This window comes from Eriocheir sinensis, chromosome 31, assembly GCF_024679095.1.
Source record: "Eriocheir sinensis breed Jianghai 21 chromosome 31, ASM2467909v1, whole genome shotgun sequence".
Classification (NCBI taxonomy): Eukaryota; Metazoa; Arthropoda; class Malacostraca; order Decapoda; family Varunidae; genus Eriocheir; species Eriocheir sinensis.
In genome coordinates, this window is record NC_066539.1 from 15979510 (window position 1) to 16001304 (window position 21795).

General features: G+C 44.2%; 1 protein-coding gene across 1 annotated transcript; it reads right to left on the reverse strand.

Annotated features, from left to right (window-relative positions):
• Positions 1 to 15477: 15477 nt before the first annotated feature.
• LOC127005965 (peptidyl-prolyl cis-trans isomerase 6-like) lies at positions 15478 to 20355 on the reverse strand. Its single transcript, XM_050875439.1, has 6 exons — positions 19980 to 20355; positions 18243 to 18447; positions 17689 to 17808; positions 16824 to 16906; positions 16236 to 16378; positions 15478 to 15967 (listed from the first exon to the last, which is right to left on the reverse strand). Exons 1-6 carry the CDS (start codon positions 20076 to 20078, stop codon positions 15565 to 15567), a joined length of 1053 nt encoding a protein of 350 aa, XP_050731396.1. The 5' UTR covers positions 20079 to 20355; the 3' UTR covers positions 15478 to 15564.
• Positions 20356 to 21795: the final 1440 nt, after the last annotated feature.

The window sequence follows — 21795 nt, forward strand, 5'->3', positions numbered from 1 at the left end:
AGAAGAAGAAGAAGAAGAAGAAGAAGAAGAAGTACACGAGGAAAAGTAAGAGGAGTAGAGAACAGAGGAAGCTAAAGAAGAAGAAAACGGAGAAGATAAAGATGAAGATATAATAATAGAAAACACAAGAAGAAGAAGAAGAAGAAAAAGAAGAAGACGAAGAAGAAAAGGAAAAAGAAGAGGAAAAAGAAGAAAAAAGAAAAAAAATTAAAGGAAGAAAATGAAAAAGAGAAGAAAAAAAGAAATAATAAACGAAGAAAAAGAAGAACAAGAAATAACAAAGAAAATGCCATCAAAACAAACTCGCTCACCTGTAAGATAATCAAGGTAAAGAAAGATAACAAACCAAACATCTGATATCTGTGTGTGTGTGTGTGTGTGTGTGTGTGTGTGTGTGTGTGTGTGTGTGTGTGTGTGTGTGTGTAAGTGAGACAAGCCCCCTCACACACGCACGTTTCCCCTTCGCCCAACCATTACCCCCCCCCCCCAAGGCCACACCCTTTAAAATCTCCCCTCGCAACCCTGGGTCACGTGTTACCCTTTCCCTCGCCTCTCATTCCCGCGATGATGATGGTAATGGTGGTGGTAATGGTATTGGTGATGGTGGTAGGAAGGGGGGGGGGTCAGGGGGGTCATAGCAAGAGTAATACTGGATACCAACACTTTTTTACTCCAGGTTCGATTTTAACAAGTGCTAGATTAGACAGTGTTATGTTAGGTTAGGTTAGGGTAAGGTTACTTCAAGTAGGTTAGACGAGACCCTTCCTTCCCTCCCTCTACTTTTCATTCCCTTATCCCTTCGTTCATAACCTTATTTGTACCAATCTTCCTCTTTTCACTTAAGCAAAAAGATATATCCCCTCTCCTTTCCATTACCGTCCCTCCGTCCCCCCTTCCCTCTCTTCCTTCCCCTCTCCCTCCAGTCAACACGCACGCAAGATGAAGGCCGTCTTTTCACACTAGCATGCGACCGCCACACACACTAATTTACAGCGAGACGAGGTAATTCAGGTGATCCTCGTGCTTCAGGGAAAATGTGGGCGGGTTTTTTTTTACAGGGAAGAACTGAAAGGAAGGAATGAGGAGGCGGTGGCGTGATTACCAGAAGTGTGTGTGTGTGTGTGTGCGTGTGGGAGGGAGGAAGGGATGAATGAATGTATGAATGAAAGGACAAGTGGATGATACAATAAGTGGATAGATGGATGAATGGATGGATGAGTGACTATTGATTGAGTGGATGGCTTTCCGACTTGATTTTTTCTTGTCCATAGAAGTAATATGAACTTTTCCATTTTTTTTTTTTTCAAGTCAGGATCCTTAGCTTAAAGTCATCAATCCTTCTACTACTACTACTACTACTACTACTACTACTACTACTACTACTCTTGACCTTCCTCTTATAAACCAAACGTAATATAAATCTCTTGCTCTTTCATATTCATCATCCTTACTATTCGTCAAGACTCTTAGCTCTGTCACCAACTTCCTCCTCTTCCTCTTCCTCCTCTTGATCTTCCTCTTACGAACAGAAACAAATAACTCTTACATTTTTATCAGCTAATATTAAGTCAGAATCTTTACTCAAAAAATCTCCAATCTTCCTTTTCCTCTTCTTCCTCCCCTTCTTCTTCTTTCTCCTCCTCCTCCTCCTCCTTCTCCTCCTCCTCTTCCTCCACGCAAAGCCAAGTATTTCCTGCCTAAGCCAACATCTTTTCCTTCCTCTTCACCGATCACCATCCTCCTCCTCCTCCTCCTCCTCCTCCTCCGTTCAGTCCGGCTCGCCTCATCTTAGCTCAACTTTTTTTTTTCTTCCCTTTAATAAGTCAGGCTCATCCAAAGTCAACATTTTTCCCTCCCTCGCCTCTTCCAGCTCAGTTTTTCTTGTTCCTCCTTCCCTAAGACTTTCTGTTTGTTGTTTTTCTTTCTTCTATATGAGTGACGCCTCAACTTTCCTCTCTACGTCTTTCTCTTTCTTTTATTAGTTTTCCTTCTTCCTTCTTCTTCTGTTAATGCCTCTCTCTCCTTCCCCAAGTCTTTCTCTGGTTATTTTTGTCTTTCTTCTTCTTCCTTCTTTTATGTATGTAACGCCTCAACTTCCCTCTCTACGTCTGTTTCTTTTATCAGTTTTCCTTCTTCTTTCTTCTTCTGTTAATGCCTCTCTGTCCTTCCCCAAGTCTCCCTCTGTTTGTTGTTGTCTTTCTTCTACCTTATTCTGTTCATGCAACGCCTCTCCCTCTCTATGTCTTTCTCTGTTATTAGTTATCAGTCTTTATCTTACTTCCTCTTCTATTTATGTTTAGTGTGTTGGTTCCTCTCTCCTATCTACCTCTTTTGTCTGTCTCCTTCATCTTCATTCTACCTCCTCTTCTTCTTCCGTTTCATCCCTCTTCGATTCTTTATTCCCTGTTCCCTCTATTCTTTTACCTTCCTTAACTCACTTTCTCATGTAACCCAACAAACCCCTTTAACATGCTCCTTCACTTTCCTTCAACCTCAGCCGTTCCTCTTCCCCCTAACGCCACACCTTCCCTTTCCCCTCTTATATCTTTCTCAACTCCCTTTCTCATGTAACCCAACTCCCTTACACTCGCTCTTCCCTCACCTTCCCTCAACCTCACCCATCCGTTCCCTTTCCCCTTCTCCTTCCATCATTCTTAACTCCTTTTCTCACGTTCCTTAGGCATACTTTTCCATCCTTGACAGCTTTATTTCGCCTCCTTTTCCACTTATTTTTATTCAACCTCCTCCACTTCTTCCCTTTTATACATTTTCTACTGTTTATTCTCTTTTCCACCTCTCCTTCTACCTTCTCCTCTTCTTCTCTTGCATACCTTTTCTACCTCTTCTGCCTTTCTTATCCCCATTCTACCTCCTCCTCTTCCTCCTTTTCATACCTTTTCTAGTCTTTAATCTCTTTTCTACCTCTCCTTCTACCTTTCTTAACTCCATTCTACCTCCTCCTCTTCTTCCCTTTTATATCTTTTCTTCTCTATTCTCTTTTCCAGATCTCCTTCTAGCTTTGTTCACTCCATTCTACCTCCTCTTCCCCCTTTTCATACCTTTTCTTCTCTTTATTCTCCTTTCCACTTTTCCTAACTCCATTCTACCTCCTCCTCTTCTTCCTCCCCTTCATACCCTTTTCTACCTTTCCTAACTCCATTTATCACGTAACTCAACAACCCCCTTCACTTCACTTCCTCGTCCACTTCCCCTCAACCTTCCTTTTCCCCTCCTCTACTTTTCTTAATTCCCTTTCTCATCTAACCCAACTCCCTTCCACCGTCCATTAACTTAACCTCACCCATCCGTTCCCACGTCACCCAACAACACCTTTCCAACCCTCATCCACGTAAGGCGCCGAGGAAGCTGTTTGCTCTACCTGTTTACACATTCCCGTAGGCAAATTAGATGAACCTCCTCTTAGCACCTGACTGGCTGGCTGGCTGACTGGGTACGGAAGCAAACAAGCAGAGAGGAACATTAACACAAACACTTCTCTCTCTCTCTCTCTCTCTCTCTCTCTCTCTCTCTCTCTCTCTCTGCGCCACCCACCTGCCTAAGCCGCTGCCAACACTCTATGGCACACCTGATAAGCACATACGTCACACCTGGCTGAGAATACCTGCTGGGGAGGGAGGGAGGAAAGAAGTAAATGGGAGATGGGGGAGAAGAAGTGGAAGGTATAGATAAGATGTGGAGATGGAGGGGTGGGTGTGGGGGTGGATAGAAGTGGAAGAAGTGGGGAATACGATTAAGAGATGGGAGAGAGGGAGACGATAAAATGGTAGAAGAATAGAAGGCAAGGAAGTGGAGGAAAAGAAGGAAGGAGAGTGTGGGAGAGAAGTGGAAGAGGAAGGGGATAGGATTAAGGGTAGAGGAAGGGAGACAAAAGGTAGAAAGGGAGAAGATGGATTAGTAGGAAGTGGAGGAAATGGATAAGGGTGTGGGAGAGAAGTGGAAGAGGAGGGGGATGCGATTCAGGGATGGAGGAAGGAAGACAAAGAGTAGAGAGGGAGAAGATAGATGGATTAGCAGTAGAATAGAAGATAAGGAAGTGGAGGAAAAGAAAGAAAGGGAAGGAAAGGGTGTGGGAGAGAGAAAGGGGAGAAGAGGAGGTATGGAGAGAAAAGTAGAGTGGGAGAAAAGAAAAGGAGAAGAAACAGAAAAGAAAAGGGGAGGAAGAAGGGGGAGCTTGGGAACGTGAGGAAAATGAGGAAGTAAAGAAATGATGGGCGAATGGAAGAGAGGTGGAGAAGTGAAGAAAGAGAAGATAGTGCATGGAAGGGAAGAAGAGGAGGAGGAGGAGGCAGGATAAAGATATGCGAAGAAGGATGTGTCTGGGAGGAGAGGATAATGAGGAGGAGTGTTGGAGGAAGGAGGGAGGATATGAAGGGTGTGGAGGAGGAGGGAGGAGGGAAGGTTTGAGAAGAAGGAATAAGTGAATGAAAGAAAGAAGACTGAAAAATAGAAGGAATGCGATAAAAAGGAGGAGGAGGAGGAGGAGGAGGAGGAGGAGGAGGAGAGGGCAAATGAGGAAAGAAGATTTGAGAAGAAGGAATAAGTGAATGAAGAAGGGAGAGAGTGAAAAAATAAAAGGAATGCGATAAAAAAAAGTAGTAGTAGGAGGAGGAGAAGAAGAAGATGGAGAAGGAAACGAAGAACAAATGAGGAAAGAAGATTTGAGAAGAAGGAATAATTGAATGAAGAAGGGAGAGTGAAAAATTAAAGAAATGCGATAAAAAAGGAGGAGGAGGAGGAGGAGAAGGAAGAGACAAAGGGCAAATAAGGAATGAAGATTTGAAAAGAAGGACTAATTGAATGAAGAAGGGAAAGAGTGAAAAATAAAAGGAATGCGATAAAAGAAAAAGGAGGAGTAAGAGGAGAAGGAAGAGGAAGAATGCGGCGGGGAAGCGTAATGGTGCGAATACCAAGAATCTGAAGGGAGGAAGGAAGGAGGAAGAGGAGCAAGAAATACGAGTCAGGAAACGATTAAGAAAAAGGTAGTGCAAAAAAAAAAACAGGGAGAAAGATAAAGGTTGGTTTAATCAAGAGACGCGAGATTGGAAAAAATGAACTCGAAAATACGGCGGAATAGAAGAATGTGAATGAATGAATGAATGAAAGAGAGAGAGAGAGAGAGAGAGAGAGAGAGAGAGAGAGAGAGAGAGAGAGAGAGAGAGAGAGAGAGAGAGAGAGAGAGAGAATTTTGAAAGTAACACAGATTAGGTTACGTAGAGAGGAAAGGAGGGTGATAAGGAGAGAGAGAGAGAGAGAGAGAGAGAGAGAGAGAGAGAGAGAGAGAGAGAGAGAGAGAGAGAGAGAGAAATGTAAACGCTTGCAAATAATTTACAAACAAGTATATAATTGTAACCTCGGCAGAAGCTTTTAAATAGCTCCCCAGCGGTCGGGGGAACTTTAGCATAGAAAAATAATATTGCCATGAACTAATGTACTGAACATGTTTGAACAAAAAAAAAGAGAGAGAGAGAGAGAGAGAGAGAGAGAGAGAGAGAGAGAGAGAGAGAGAGAGAGAGAGAGAGAGAGAGAGAGAGAGAGAGAGAGAGAGAGAGAGAGAGAGAGAGGGGGGGAAGGAGGGAGGAGGCACATGGAGAGAAGGGAGAGACGGAGATAAGAGGGAAGGAAGGAGGGAGGGAGGTAAATAGGGAGAGAAGGAGATAAGAGGGAAGGAGTGACTGGATGCATCAACGGAGGAAGAGATAAGAAGGGAGGAGAAGGAGGGGAGGGAGGAAGGAAAAACAGAAGCCAGGAGGAGGAGGAGGAGGAGGAGGAGGAAGGGATAATAGAGGAGGTAACTGGGAGGGAGGAAAAAAAGGAGAGAGAGAGAGAGAGAGAGAGAGAGAGAGAGAGAGAGAGAGAGAGAGAGAGAGACATGGAGGACACACACACACACACACACCACATCCTGCCTCACCACTACCATCACCACACAGCCCTCTCCGTCACCTATCCTCCCCTCCCTCCCCCTACCCCCCTCCTCCCCTGTCCTCAACGTTCAGCGAGGGAGGACACGTTCACTTCGGTTCGCCTGTCGCCTGCATGACATACTTACTGACCGGCCAATCAGAGTGAGGCATGGACGGAAGGGAACGGCGAATTTGAATGCCTGGGAAAAGAACGTGAGGGTGGAGAAGAGGAAATCGTATACCTCTCTCTCTCTCTCTCTCTCTCTCTCTCTCTCTCTCTCTCTCTCTCTCTCTGCTTGGTTCTTACCGTCTTTTCTCTCTCTACCTCTCTCCCATTCCCTCCCTCCCTCTTAGTTACCCTCTCCATTATCCCATCTCCTCCTCCTCCTCCTCCCTTTCCTTCATCTCTAAGTTGTTATATAATTTACTTCCTTTATCTTATTCCTAATCACAAATACCGAAGAACCGGCTTTGTCGCTTCATCTAAATTACTGGAGAATAATTAAAAAGTATGTATAGCTATTTGACGAAAGATTTTATACATTCTACTGTCAACTACACTTATGAGAACCTTGAGTTAGCGTTTATTTATCATTTAGACATTTACCATTGACATTACTGAGAGAGAGAGAGAGAGAGAGAGAGAGAGAGAGAGAGAGAGAGAGAGGCTGGCACCCGCTGGAAGTGAGAGATGAACACAAACAATAAACTACGCATATGAGAACCTTGAGTTAGCGTTTATTTATCATTTATCATTGACATTATTGAGCGAGAGAGAGAGAGAGAGAGAGAGAGAGAGAGAGAGAGAGAGAGAGAGAGAGAGAGAGACTGGCACGTCGCTGGAAGTGAGATGAGCACACTTTTTTTTTTTTCTCCCCCAACTTCATTCGCCGACCAGTCCTTGCCAAGCCGTCTACGTCTGTTGGTGGCGGGGACAAGGCCAGCCAAGAATAACGTGTGTGTGTGTGTGTGTGTGTGTGTGTCATTGAATTATGTGTCTCTCAGCTTCTTTTTATACATGACTAATAACAACAAGATACGTCCATTTCCTTATCTCAAAGTCCCTCATGTCATCACTTTACCTTACATCACCATTATTCAGACACGTAAAGATAACCAACACCTTTCTTATGTCTTGAAAGGGACGTGAATTTAAGGTCAGTTTTCTCTCACGCCGTCGCCTCTCACATCAAGTAATTCCAAAGGCCGCGAAAAGGAGATCAATCGGGTCCTCATCAGCGCTCTTTTTAGGTTCACGGTACGGAAGGAGGATCAAACTTATACCACCAGGGTCACCACCACCACTATCATCACTAACATTACTACTATTATCACCACTAACATCACCACTAACATTTCTACCATGACATATGATTTCTAACACCACCATCATCATCACCACCACCACTAAAACCTCCCCTATCGGAATCATTATCACCACCTTCACCATTATCTAACACCACCACCGTATCACCAACATCATCACCACCACCACCACGCATCACCACCACCAGTATCATCATCACTAACCAAATATTAACACGAATCTCTCTCTCTCTCTCTCTCTCTCTCTCTCTCTCTCCGTGCCCGCCGCCACCTGCACCACCGGATGTGACGATGTTTTCCCTCCTCCTCCTCCTCCTAAACTCATTTCTCCCTCCTCCTCCTCCTCCTAAACTCATTTCTCCCTCCTCCTCTCTCCTCCTAAACTCATTTCTCCCTCCTCCTCCTCCTCCTCTCTCCTCCTAAACTCATTTCTCCCTCCTCCTCTCCTCTCCTCGGCAGCTGCAAGGAATAACAACAGTGGTCACCTCCAGACATGTCACGTCCCTCTTACTTGGAGAGAGAGAGAGAGAGAGAGAGAGAGAGAGAGAGAGAGAGAGAGAGAGAGAGAGAGAGAGTGTATGAAATATAAATTGTTGTTTACCTCGTTACACAATATGGATTCCGTAATTAATAAAAACTCTAGTAGTAGTAGTAGTAGTAGTAGTAGTAGTAGTAGTAGTAGTAGTAGTAGTAGTAGTAGTAGTAGTAGTAGCAGCATAATTTTTTCTACTACTTATAAGATCTGTATTACTTTTAACGACGTGGCTGTTTATAATAATTAAATATGCGTGCTGCTCGCTGCTACTGCTCATGTGTGTTACCTGCCGCATGAATAAGTAATCACACACTCACACACACTTAAAGGAAAACTCAACAACATTAAAGAGGAACGATGTCTGTGCAGGGAAGAAAAAAAAGAATAAGTCGCCCCCCCCCTCTCCCTCTCTCTCTCTCTCTCTCTCTCTCTCTCTCCTTCGTTATGTAATTCTTTCATATCTTTCACTTTTATCTTGAATAGAACTCGCAGTCTACTCTCTCTCTCTCTCTCTCTCTCTCTCTCTCTCTCTCTCTCCATTTCCTTGTTACCTATTATTTTCTATTTATTCTTCACCTTTTCTTTCTCTTCCCGGCTTTCCCATCTCTATTTGTCACATTCCTTTCCTTCACCTCTCTTTTCTTTACCCCCCCCCCCTCTCTCTCTCTCTCTTTCTCTCTCTTTTACGGGCGGGTAATGGGAGACCAGTATCGAAAGAGCAACAAAACTCCCAATGGATAGCCTAGCATCGCCAACTTACACCTTCCCCGAGTTCTTTAGTTGTCTTTGGGGAAGGGAAGAACGTAGTATACATTTACCGCCTCCTAGTTGGTCGTAGAGAAATAGATAGATACGTAGATGGTGAGGAGGGGTAAAGAAAAGGGAGGTGAAGAAAGGGAATGCGACAGAGATGAGAGGCGGAGAGAGAAAGAAATGATGGAGAATAAAGAGGCCAACGAAAGGAGATGGAGTGCTATGGATGAGAGAAGATAGATAGAAGATAGATAGGGAGAGAGAGACAACCAGCGATGATATGGAAGAACGGAGTGCTATGGATGAGAGAAGATAGATAGAAGATAGATAGGGAGAGAGAGACAACCAGCGATGATATGGAAGAACTTGCTACTGTTACTATTACTATTATCATATACTACTACTACTACTACTACTACTGTTCCCATTCTCTGCCATTAAAATATCGCTTTCAACGTTAAAAAGCGACGAAAACAAATGGCAGATTGGTAACAGTTGCCTGGAATGAGTCTCTTTATAATGAACGCCATGGAAATGTATAGCCATCCATGAGAGAGAGAGAGAGAGAGAGAGAGAGAGAGAGAGAGAGAGAGAGAGAGAGAGAGAGGATGATTTTTTTCTTTTTCAATCAAGAGTCAGGCCAATCAAGACAACAAAAGCCGATTCTTAAAGGGAAAATATCGAGTGAAAAAGACAAGAGATACACTGTTGAGATATTCACACACACACACACACACACACACACACACACACACACACACACGGGGAGGGGAGGGAGAGGGATGTGTACAGGGAAATCAATATGGAGGCTGGGAGAGGGAGGGAGGGAAAGAGGGAAGAAAGGAAAGAGGGAGAAATGTAGGGGAGGGAGGAGGAGAGGATGGAGGGAGGTAGGGTGGAAAGAGGGGAAGGAAGGGAGGGATGGGATGGGAAGGGAGAGAAGATAGGATGGCAACAAGAATGGAAGGAAGGGAAGGAGAAAAAGGAGACGGGAAGAGAAAAGGAGAAAAGAGTAACAACAAAAAGAACGAAGGAAGGAAAGAAAAAAGATTAGCTTGGAAGGAGAGCAAGGTCGCAGAGAATGGACGGAGAGGAGGGAGGGAGGAAGAATGGAGATGAAGATGAAGGATGAAGAGGAAAAGCAGGAAGCACAAAAATTTAAGGAAACGATGGAGGGAGGGAAGGTGGGAGGGAGATGAAGAAAGAAAGAGAGGAAGAAAAGTGATGATGAGAGGAGAAAAGTGAATAAAGGGAAGGTAGGGATGAACCGAGAGGGGAGAGAGAGGAGAGAGGGAGAGAAGAGGGAGAGAAGAGAGGGAAAGGGAACGTCTGTTTTAGTGTGTCCCAGCAACCACAGGAGGCGCCACTACATTATCTATACAAAGCCTTCCTATCAACCCTCACCTCTCTCTCTCTCTCTCTCTCTCTCTCAACAGCAGCACCAACGTTTATCTTCCTTTAACTCTTACTTTCATCTACTTACGATCTTGTTATTCACACTTGTAAATTGACTAAATCTTACCAACACATATAATTACATCATTTTTATGCAACACCCCAACCAAAAGCAACCATCTTACTAACCATCTAACCCAAACAAACCATCAAATACCATAATAAGACGCCTGTTGCAAAATGTCAGTTTATCAAGTCTATGTAACACCAAAATCAACAATAACACCCATACATACTACATTCCGATCACGCAAGACTTTAGGTGACGAAAGTGTGAAGGAGGGAGGGGACGGTCCGTGAAGTGAGGTGATGACTCAATGCTGATAAAGTGATGGTGGAGGAATGGTGGAGACAAAGGTGGGTGGAAGGGGTAACTGAAAGAAGGAAGATGGGAGTGGAGTGGTTGGTGATGATGTTGGTTGGAGTGGCGGTGCTATGGAAAAGGTGGATGGGTTGGCGTAATGAACTGGTGGAGAAATAGTGTAATGGTGGTGGTTGTGTTGGAGTGGATCATAGAAGGTGGAGTGAAGTGGTTGGTAATGATGTTGGAGTGCTGTGGAAAAGGTGGATGGGTAGGCGTCATGAACTGGTGGAGAAATAGTGTAATGGTGGTGGTGTTGGTGTTGGAGTGGATCATAGAAGGTGGAGTGAAGTGGTTGGTAATGATGTTGGAGTGGTGGAGTGCTATGGAAAAGGTGGACTGATTGGCGTCATGAACTGGTGGAGAAATACTAGTGGAGTGATGAAGGTGGAGTACTTGTGCTGGTGGTGGTGGAGTGATTAATTGGTGGTGGATTCGTAGGAGTCAAGTGGAGGTAAAGTGGAGTAGCTCATGGTGGTGGTGGTGGTGTGGTAGTGGTGGCGGATTCGTAGGAGTCAAAGGAGGAATAGTGGAGTAGCTAATGGTGATGGTGATAGTGTGGTGGTGGGTGAACAACGTCCTTATGGTGACGAATCGGGACGTGTCGAGAAAGTGATGGTGATATTGAATGCGGTACGAAGTTGTGGTGAAAGACGTGATGATGAGTGGTGATAGTGATGAATGGTGGTGGTGGTGTTGCTTTTCCTCTCTCTCTCTCTCTCTCTCTCTCTCTCTCTCTCTCGGCAGGGATGTAAGGAAGGTTATCCATCACTCATGAGAAGACTAACTTGTCATTGAGGCTATTTTCCTGTCTATAAACTGACCACAAGGCCGAAGAAGCAATCAAAACAACATGATTACGACATTAATGTGTGTGTGTGTGTGTGTGTGTGTGTGTGTGTGTGTGTGTGTGGAGGCATTCGGTGTAGGCGGCACATGCTGGGATAACGAGAATATGACAACCACAAACACTTACATAGCTTTTTTTTCATACAAATGTGAAACAATTATACTTTTTTCCCACAGCATCCACCACGCACTTCGGTTAAAACAGTGAATAGCTGACTGAATGGTTGGTCTCGATAAATAACACTAGACAAAGCATGGGGCAATGTTTTGAGTGGACTAATAATGACTGCACCTTTATTATGATAATTATTGGTGTCACTGTTGATGTCATTACCATAATTGTGGTTATTCAGTGGGTTTAGTGATTAGCTAACTGATTTATTCCTACCACTACTACTATTACTACTATACTCCTACTACTACTACTACTACTATACTCCTACTACTACTACTAATAATAATAATAATAATAATAATAATAAAACCAAGTGTGTAGAGTACAAAGTTAAGCATTATCAAGTGAGCGACACTATTAACACACACACACATACACACAGGATGACCCTAAACACAACCAAATAAGGGCAATTTTTTCCACCCACCGCCATTCCTTTTTCTATTAAGGTAGCCTAGTTAGCTTGACAAAAAAAGAAAAAAAAACATTCCATTAACCTAACTTTCTTTTCTCAGTGCCATATTGGACTTACGTAACTGAACACAAATCACAAGGAAGACAATCTTACCTAATATTATTCATGTAGTAGCGACGCGTGTAGGCGTTATGGTGATGAGCCAGACCATAACGGTGGCTTTGCTGAGGTGTTCGTTACAGACAACCATAATCCCAGTCTGTTCTTACTTTTGATTGCATATCGCTGCTTCCCTCCTCTATTAAGATACTACGGGTTAATATCAGGCTACCTTATATGCTGTCTCCGTTTTCCTGTGTCTTTCTACCAGTTTTAATCCTCAACATTTCCCACTGGTCTTCTTACATCAGCACACCCACCCTTCAAATCTCCCTCGTCTCTTCTTTATCTTCCTCTAGGACCCATTATAGTCGGTATTCTCAGCCGCTTCCGCTTCTCACGCTAACAATTTACAAAGACCAGAAAAAATAACCCTGGTTCTCATGAATGGTATTTGGGTTCATGGTAGTGCAGAGGAAAGGCGAAACTACCACGAGGACCATAAAACAACCCCCCTTGGAAATGCTAAAAACTCCTTCGAAGGCCTTGTCAAATAGGTGTACTTGGGCGTCGAAATGTTTAAGAATATGGCCCTAAATTATATCATCAGTAACAAGGAGTCGACAAAAGGTGTTGGCGCGTCTTCCTTACGTCACCATACGGGAGGAGGGAGACCACAACGCCTTGGTCTGTTCCCCTTTAACCCCACGGCAAGGCTGTATCCCACCACCACACAATCAAGCCCTTGCTCACTATACATCGACGGACATTTCCTCGTTTTCGTATATCTAAGGTGTCAGAGCAAGCAACGTGACCAATTGCTGTAGTTACTAAGCACCACCTCGCTAGTAGTCCTGCCCCCCCCCCCCCCCTCAAGGTATCGCGGAGGGTTAGTAGTGCTTGGCTCATAACTACGAATCAGTCAAGTGTGCCAACGAGCCCCACAGAAGTGTTTGTTGTCTTCCTTGACTCGTTCAGTGCTTGCTAAGTCGTTACAAGTATACGAACTACTGACGACTTTTTTTTTACAGTAAAGGAAGCAGCTCAAGGGTACAAAAGTGATAGTGAGAAAAGAAAGCCCGCTAAACACTACCCTTATAAAAGAGAGTTGAGAGGAGTGGCCAAAAGAGAGGTCAATTTCGGGAGGTGTCTCGATATTTTTTTCAGAAGGCAAGAGATTTAAAGGAGAGGAGGCGGCGAGGTCAGCGGCCACCCCGCCACAGCCACGCCTCGGGTTTCTCCTGCCCTCGGCCGAACATCAACATAAACATAATATCCATATAATGTTCCGCGTTGGAAACCCAAGATGCCTCCAGACGACGCAGCGGGGCATGGATGGAGGCTGCCCCCGCCCCGCCCCGGCCACCTGACGATTCTCCGCGAGGTGGCCCTGCGCCCCACGCCCGCCGCCACACGCCCGCCACGCCTCACTAGCAGCCGCCCACGCCATGACAAGCCCTGAAAAAGCGTCATGCTGGCCAGGGCACGTCTTGTAAAAAATTCTGCCGATTGTGTTCTTACCTCTTCCAGCTCGTTGACTGTTTGCCTACAAAGCGGCATTTTGGAGACGAAGTTACTGGTGGGGGGCGACGAAATGTCATCTTTAACCTCACTAATGTAGTCGTTAACACTGATGAACTCCGGCATGGTGCCTGTTACGGGCAAACACCCGCCTTTCTCAAGAACGATGAAATACCACTGGAGATGAACCACTGTATACCTTCACTCGCTCACTGCCTCACCACAACTGGCGTAGTATGGCAGCCACGCAGAGGGCAGCACGTCCCCGCGGGGTGGCAACTCAACCCTGCGCAGGCGTCACCTCAGACCACCTCACATAAAGCTGAATTATCCTTATCACAGTGTAGCTCCCCCTCACCTTCGTGGCATGGAACACTGATAATACACTGTGCGATATGTTGGGCATGGCAGCGTCTCACTCTCCTAGCCTACATAGACACATCAAAAATCTGGAAAGATAAACGTGTATAACCAGACGTGTTGCAGTGTTCAGGGGAGTTGCCATATCGTGGGAAACGTCTTAATTTCTCCGGATGTCTGGAAACAAAAACAAACAGGACGCAGCCAGTATACAGAAGAGGATAAGAAACGACAACAAAGGAGTGAAGGCTTACATTTGTGCTGAGCTACACATATGAAGCCTCTGTCTGGAGAGAGTGTAAAGGGTCACCGTGTTTCATCGAGGGAATAAATAAAAGGCGAAATGCAGAGGCTAATTCTGCTCATACATATTTTTTCTTTGTCTTACAACGCGTATACATACACTACTTCCAGGGGCGTGAAAACAGTCAGGCTGTATGACGTATTGTGTGTCACCTAACGAAAACAATCATTGAGCCAAAAAAACATACTTACTTTACATGCTATGGCTGACCTCCACACCCACCCACCCACACCCACACGTTACTCAGAAAAAATGATAAACGTGTATAAACTGACTCAAGCTATACACCAACTTGACAAAGAGGGGCAACAACACACACACACACACACACACACACACACACACACACACACACACACACATGTAGAAGTACAAACCTGACTCAGTCCTGTAAAGATTTATATACGTAAGCAAGAACACACGCAAATTACTTCCGCAACACGCAACAAAGCCTGGTCCACACCCACACACACACTTAGAGAAGATGATGAAAGAGGAGATTAGTGATATAATATATATAATTCTTTTCAGGCTTAAGTTCCGAGCCTTATTAATTGAGTATATTGTAAGTGGATGAGAGAGAGAGAGAGAGAGAGAGAGAGAGAGAGAGAGAGAGAGAATACAAACACCCAGACAGATTGACAGGCAGAAACCGAGCCAGAAATCACTAAGAAATTGCAAGCTTAGTCAATTTCAGTCTTATGCAATTCACTTAAAAAGAAACAATGGATAAATAAAGAAAATAGCAGAAACTTTGTATGAAAAAGTATAGCCTTAAAATTAAACTCGTATAGTGACCCCTCCATTTTCCCCTCTCTCTCTCTCTCTCTCTCTCTCTCTCTCCCCGATAACAGACGTCAAAACAGACAACTCAAGATACGGGTAGCACAAAGCAAATAATTTCCAACATGCATAACATTGTGACGACATTCATCTTCACTCATACGAAGTACTCACCAAGAACACCCATGCCTTTAATCAGTCCCCCCTCTCTCCTTGCTAGCAATAATCATATGTTCTGAATATGTGCAAACAGTTGTCTCCTATTTATTTATTTTTCAAGATCAATCGAACGACATACAATTATAACTAACAAGCTAACTACCTGTAATCTATTTGGTAGTCAAGATATTCAGTAACTACATATTTCTCTAATTCGCTAACCTATGTAACTAAAACAACACGTACCTACATACCTAGTCAACTACTTAACTATCTGGCTATCAAATAAAGTAACTAACTGACTAGCTGATAAAAAATAAAAAATAAAAAAAAAAATCCATATATTTAACTCTATTATTCCTTGAAAAAAAAACTTTATATATATTTTTTTATTGTTCCTGGGCATATATATATTTTTTCCTAATAGGTAAAAGGAAGTATGTGAACAGTCATAATGCGTCTGTGTGTGTGTGTGTGTGTGTGTGTGTGTGTGTGTGTGTGTGTGTGTGTATTATTTCCGTGTCCATTCTGTACTGTTCTTATTTCTACTTTTCACCCGATTTCTCTCCTTTTCCAGCGCGTTTCCTCAGCCCTGTGTCCTTCTTCTCCTTTTCCTTCTTCTGCTCCTTCTTATCCTTCTCTTTCTTCTCTTCCTCTCCCTCCTCCTCCACTTCTTCCTCCTCCTCCGTGTCCTCGACTTCCTGCACCTCTTCCTCTGTTTCCACCTCCTCCTCCTCATCTTCTTCCTCCTCCACCAGCCTCCTTTTTTCCTCCTCCTTCTTCTTCTTCGCTTTCTCTAGTTCCTTCTTCGTCTTCTTCTTATCTGCTTCGTCGTCTTGATCATCGCCGAGCGCAGCGTCGAACTTCTTCAAGCAGTGGTTGAGGAGAAGAATGAGGCTGACTGCAAGGCCCACAGGGACAGCCATTGCCTTCATCCAGTCACGGAGGCTGAGAGAGAGAGAGAGAGAGAGAGAGAGAGAGAGAGAGAGAGAGAGAGAGAGAGAGAGAGAGAGAGGAGATAATTATTTTTACTGCAATTTAGGCTTTCATAACATTTTGAAACTTAACACACACACACACACACTTACACACAGCATATAATAAGGTTTACTTGTGAAGTAACAAACTAAAAACAGCCCCCCCACACACAAAAAAATATACAGACCACTCTCTCTCTCTCTCTCTCTCTCTCTCTCTCTCTCTCTCTCTCTCTTACTTGTACGGGTCGTCGCTGATGTAATAGGGTGCAGCAAGAGGGCGTCGGCCACTCTTGTAGATAATGATGTCCTTCAGAGGGCGGTCATCGTGGTCTGTGGCGGAGGACTCGATCTCCCGCATCACCTCCTCCCCTTCCACCAGCTGAGGGCGAGGGAGAGCGAAGGTGAAGGCAGACATTGATAGAAAGAACAACTGCTTACTGCTTGCTATACAGATCTCAAGGGCTGGACTATTATTTGTGTAGTCTACCCTTCTACACAAGGAAAACGGGTTTGAAAAAGAGAGAATGGTGAGGTGGACGCCGACTGATGTAGTTGTGGTGTTGGTGGTGGTGATGGTGGTGGTATTGGTCCGGTGGTAGTGGGGATGGTTAAGGTGGTGGTAGGTGTTAGACGTGACAGTAATGATCCTGGGATTAGTGATAGAAGTGATGTATAAGTGGTGATATTGGTGGTAGTGGTGCTGGTGCTGGTGGTCGTCAAGGAGCTAGGTTTAAGGGGTGGTGGTGATGGTACTGTTAGTGACGGTAAAGGTAGTGAAGGTGGTGATGGTGGTAGCGGTGATGATGGTGGTGCTGTTTGTTTACCTTTCCGAAGGCCACGTGGTGAGTATCCAGCCAGGGCGTGGCGATGGTGGTGATGAAAAACTGGCAGCCATTGGTGTCGGGGCCTGCGGAGGAGCAAAAAAAGTATATATAAAATAATTACAGTAAACAAACAAACAAACAATTAGAATACGGCTGTGGTTCGTGTTGGGATCAGAGAAGGGAAACAGGAATGAAAGATACTTTTTTCTGCAACAATGGAAGACACAAGCAACCTGTACTGCCGGGGCTAAAGAGGCCGTGGTCCCATGGGCTAACCAGCCCCCTATAGTACTCAAGAAGAAGGAGGCAGCTTAGGGAAAACGAACACAGAACAAACAAATAAACAAACAAAAGCCCAGTAAGCACCAAGGTAAGGAGACGTCACTCTTGAGTGTATGCGTCTTTAATCCTTCATCCATCCATGTTACACAAAGGCATCGAAGAAGGAAGAGCATTCTGCTTGTAACAAAATCCTTCCAGTCAGCCAGCAAGATCAGCATTACTGCCGCTACCTAAGCCTAGTAATAGTCTTGTTAAAACATTATTTTATATAGCATTCCAAATTAACACACCAGTGTTTGGAAAGAATCACTGTACAATGACGCAATATGTGGCCCGAGATCCAAGCTGGCTGAGAGCCACGGCTGTACAGATTACCGGCCTTGGCACGAACGATAGCACAGTGAACGAACGAAAGCTAGCGGAAGTACCCTGATTACTGTAGGTGGCGCGAGTTGTTTTAGCCATTCATAGGACTTCATGTTCTGGGGTGGAAATCGTTTTCCTCTTTGTCTGACTGATCCTGTCACTGGGTGCAGGGCAAAGACAACTCACCATTTTCATTTTGATCTGAGCCGGTACTCACCTCGATTAGCCATACTGAGCATGCCGTGCTTCGTGTGTTTAATCTCCACAGTTTCATCAGGAAAGGTTTTGCCGTAGATTGAAATACTGCCCTGGCCGTCCCCGCTCACCACGTCTCCTCCTGCGGGGAACATACAAGGATATGGTCAAGCTTTGTATTGTTTTCGATTTTGAGCACCACCACACACACACATACACACACACACACACACACACACACACACACACACACACGAGCTGGATCCTCTAATTACGTTACAATAATATAATGATAATCTGTTCCAAAAGATATTCAACCCCCTTGAATCTCTCTCTCTCTCTCTCTCTCTCTCTCTCTCTCTCTCTCTCTCTCTCTCTCTCTCTCTCTCTCTCTTCCTCCAAAGGCAGGAAGTAAATAACTATAAGGCTTCTCACACACACACACACACACACAATCCAGCTATCTATCTACCCAAGTCTCTCTCTCTCTCTCTCTCTCTCTCTCTCTCTCTCTATCACTCTCTCACTCCCCCTCCATTTCTCCCTACCCCCAAACAACAACCACCGAACACACACCTTGTATCATGAAGTGTTTGATCACCCTGTGGAACCTGGTGCCCTCGTACTTCATGCCCTTGTATCCTTTGGTGGCGAAGGTGACGAAGTTCTTGACGGTGCGTGGGGCTGTCTCGCCGAACAGCCCGAACACCAGCTCTCCCAAAGGCTTCCCGTCCCTCTCGACCAAGAAGAACACCTCCTGGGTCACCTTGAAGTCGCGACTCTATGCAAGGGGAAAGGCAGGGGAGATTTCAGGCTTAAGGAGGAGGCGGTGAAGTGGTGAAGGAGGCGGAGTGGCATGAAGGAGGGAGTAGAGGAGGACAAGGGGAATGTGTTGTGGATATGATGAAGAGCTGGGAGGTGGAAGTGAACATAAGGAAGAAGTCATGGAGTTCCAGATGGTCGAGAATGAGGGGAATATGGAAGTGGAGATGATGGAGAATGAAGGGTGGAGTATGAGAATGAGGCAAAGTGGCAGACGGTGGAGAATAAGGAGGTGGAGTATGAGGAGAAAGTAGTAGTAATGTGGAAGGACAGATGGTGAAGAATGAGGTGGAGTGGCAGGCTGCAAATAGTGGAGAATAAGGTGGTGGAGTACATGCAAGGTGAACAGGGTGGAAGATTAAGAAGTGGAGGGGAAGACTGCAGAGAACGGTGGAAGAAACTAAGGTGGAGGGAGTAAGGTAGTGGAAGAATTAGGGAGTGGAGGGTCAGATTGTGGAGAACGGTGGAAGAAACTAAGGTGGAGGGGGTAAGGTAGTGGAAGAATTAGGGAGTGGAGGGTCAGATTGTGGAGAACGGTGGAAGAAAAGAAAGTGGAGGGGGTAAGGTAGTGGAAAATTAAGAAGTGGAGGGGAAGATTGCAGAGAACAGTGGAAGAATAGAAGGTGGAGGGGGAAAGGAGGTGGAAAATAGATAAGTGGAGGGCCAAATTATAGGAAACAGTGGAAGAAAAGAAGGTGGAGCAGAATAAGGAGAACAGAGACAGAGAAGATGAAGAACAAGGTAATGGAGGATGAAGTGGAAGATACTGGGGAATGGAGTGGAGTTTTCAGATGGTGAAGGAGCAAAATTTAAGTGGTGGGAGGAAAATGTTGTGGGATTATGAGAAGGTAAAGATGGTGAAGATTCAAGGGACGGAGAATGACACAGAGGAACGAATGGAAGATGGGAATATGACGATGATAAGTGTGAAATAAAGAGGAGGAGGAGAACGTGAGAGAAAACGGACAATAATTCAATAGGGAGGGCAAACTGCGATATTATGAGGAGGTAAAGAAGATGGTACAGATGAATGGATGGAAAATGAGAGCAAGACGATGATGTAAAATGAAAAGAAAGAGAAGGCGAGAAAAAGTGGACAATGCAATGGAGGGGAAATGTTGCGGTATTATGAGTAGGTAAAGATGGTGTAGATTCAAGGGACAGAGAATGATATAGAGGAGCGGATGGAAGATAATAAAGACGATTATAAATAAATAGTAGTAGAAGTTGAGAGAAAAAGAGAGATCAGACAGTTATGCAAAGATACATTCCTGTGAAGATTAACGATCACTTTTGACAACTCTAAAATGGAAATGATAAGCGAAGTAATATTTTCCATCGTTTATCAACCACGTCATAGAAGGTTAAAGCTCAGGGTGATGGAAATAAACACTCCCTTCTCCTTTGTTGTTTACTTGCAACAATAAACTATCAATCAATCTATTTGTATATATGAAAGACTAGCTTGCACGCACACGCACACACACTTACGTCGGAGTGCGAGGAGGCCACCATCAAGAACATAACCACGCACGGCACCGACACAATCCACACGAACAATCGCATAATAGTGATCTCCGGGAACTTCATTTTGGCGGTTTTACTTTATCTTCGCAACGGCAGAAAAAGAAAGAAGAAAAAACACTCCAGTCAGCTATGGTATTATTGTGACCGTAACTGAAGCCCACCAGCGGCAATGGACTCTTTATTTTCTACCCTCGCCCATTAAAAAAAAAAAGAGGATAAAAAAGCTGGAGTCAATGAGAATGATAACCGACAGAGGGAGCGTCAGGGAGAGTGTGAGGGAGGCCGCCGTCCACCACTCTTCTCGCCCCGCCGCCAACCAAGTGCTGAGCCCGAGGAAGGTGCTCACTGAGGGGGGGGGGGGGGGGGAAGTGCGGGGGCAGAGAGAGAGAGAGAGAGAGAGAGAGAGAGAAATGTATGGCTTCTTGTCTGTCTGACGCAAGGGATTCCTGGGTTGCAAGTGTATGTGTGTGTGTGTGTGTGTGTGTGCACATTAGCCTTGTGATTACAAAGGAATGCTATCAACATGTTCTTCCTACTGTGCATATATATATATATATATATATATATATATATATATATATATATATATATATATATATATATATATATATATATATATATATATATATATACTATCCAAACCCCTTATGCTAGAGTTAACCAGCATCTTCACTCTTTCATCCCTTACTCTGGTAAACTTTGGAACAGCCTTCCTTCGTCTGCATTTCCTCCTGCCTATGACTTGACCTCTTTCAAGAAGAGTGTATCAAGACACCTCTCCACCCGAAATTGACCTCTCTTTTGGCCACTCTTTACTTTTGTCTGTTGTGGGAGCGGTGAGTAGCGGGCTTTTTTTTCTACTCTTTTTATTGCCCTTGAGCCATCTCTTGTTGTAAAAAAAAATATATATATATATATATATATATATATATATATATATATATATATATATATATATATATATATATATATATATAATTATGTACCTTCTATATTTTGCAATGTCTTTTATTCAAAATCTTTTATTAATGACTTGCTTAGTATTTGATGCATCCCTGGAAAGGTACTCCTGCAAATAAAACAAGCTGACCTCCATTCAAGATTTTTGTACCTATTCCAAAATAGCCAATTGCTGTTTCACTAATCCCCAGTGCCTAACAATACTCCTAACCACCAAATAGTTCTACATCATGATGAAGACTTTGATGAAACATTATTGGCATTTTTGCTCTTAGGATGGCTCTCACAACAGTTCTTACGATGACCGATGACTCGTATGATGCCTCATACGCCAGCTTGTACAGCAGCTCCTGTGACAGCTCTTACAACAGTTCTTATGATGGATCATATGATGGCTTGTACAACAGCTCTTGCTACAGCTCTTACAACAGTTCTTATGATGGCTCGTACAACAGCTCCTGTGACAGCTCTTACGAGAGTTCTTCCAATGGCTCATACGACGGCTTGTACAACAGCTTCTGTGACAGGTCTTATGACGTCTCATACGACAGGCCACAGGAATTAGACAACAACTATGATGAGAACAGATGAAGAGATATATGGAGTATAGTGCTCTTAAGGGGAAGGTAAGCAAAACAGAATGCAGCTACATGTTGCAGGTTGTCTGAGGATTTGTCTGGTCACTGCACAACCATACCTTAACCAGAAGCTGGAAACTTGTTTGATAATGAGAACACAACTATGTACTGTGCAATACAATTCACTCTACATTCCACTACCAAGTTTCCTCTGAACTGTTTTTACATTAGAACCTGAAAGG

Excerpts from the sequence above, each read along its gene's own strand:
- LOC127005965 (XM_050875439.1), bottom strand. The coding sequence starts at position 20,078 with ATGAAGTTCCCGGAGATCACTATTATGCGATTGTTCGTGTGGATTGTG. Across the intron at positions 17,809-18,242 it reads CAAACACTTCATGATACAAG|GAGGAGACGTGGTGAGCGGG; the intron begins GTGTGTGTTCGG and ends TGTTCCCCGCAG. Across the intron at positions 15,968-16,235 it reads ATCAGCGACGACCCGTACAA|CCTCCGTGACTGGATGAAGG; the intron begins GTAAGAGAGAGA and ends TCTCTCTCTCAG.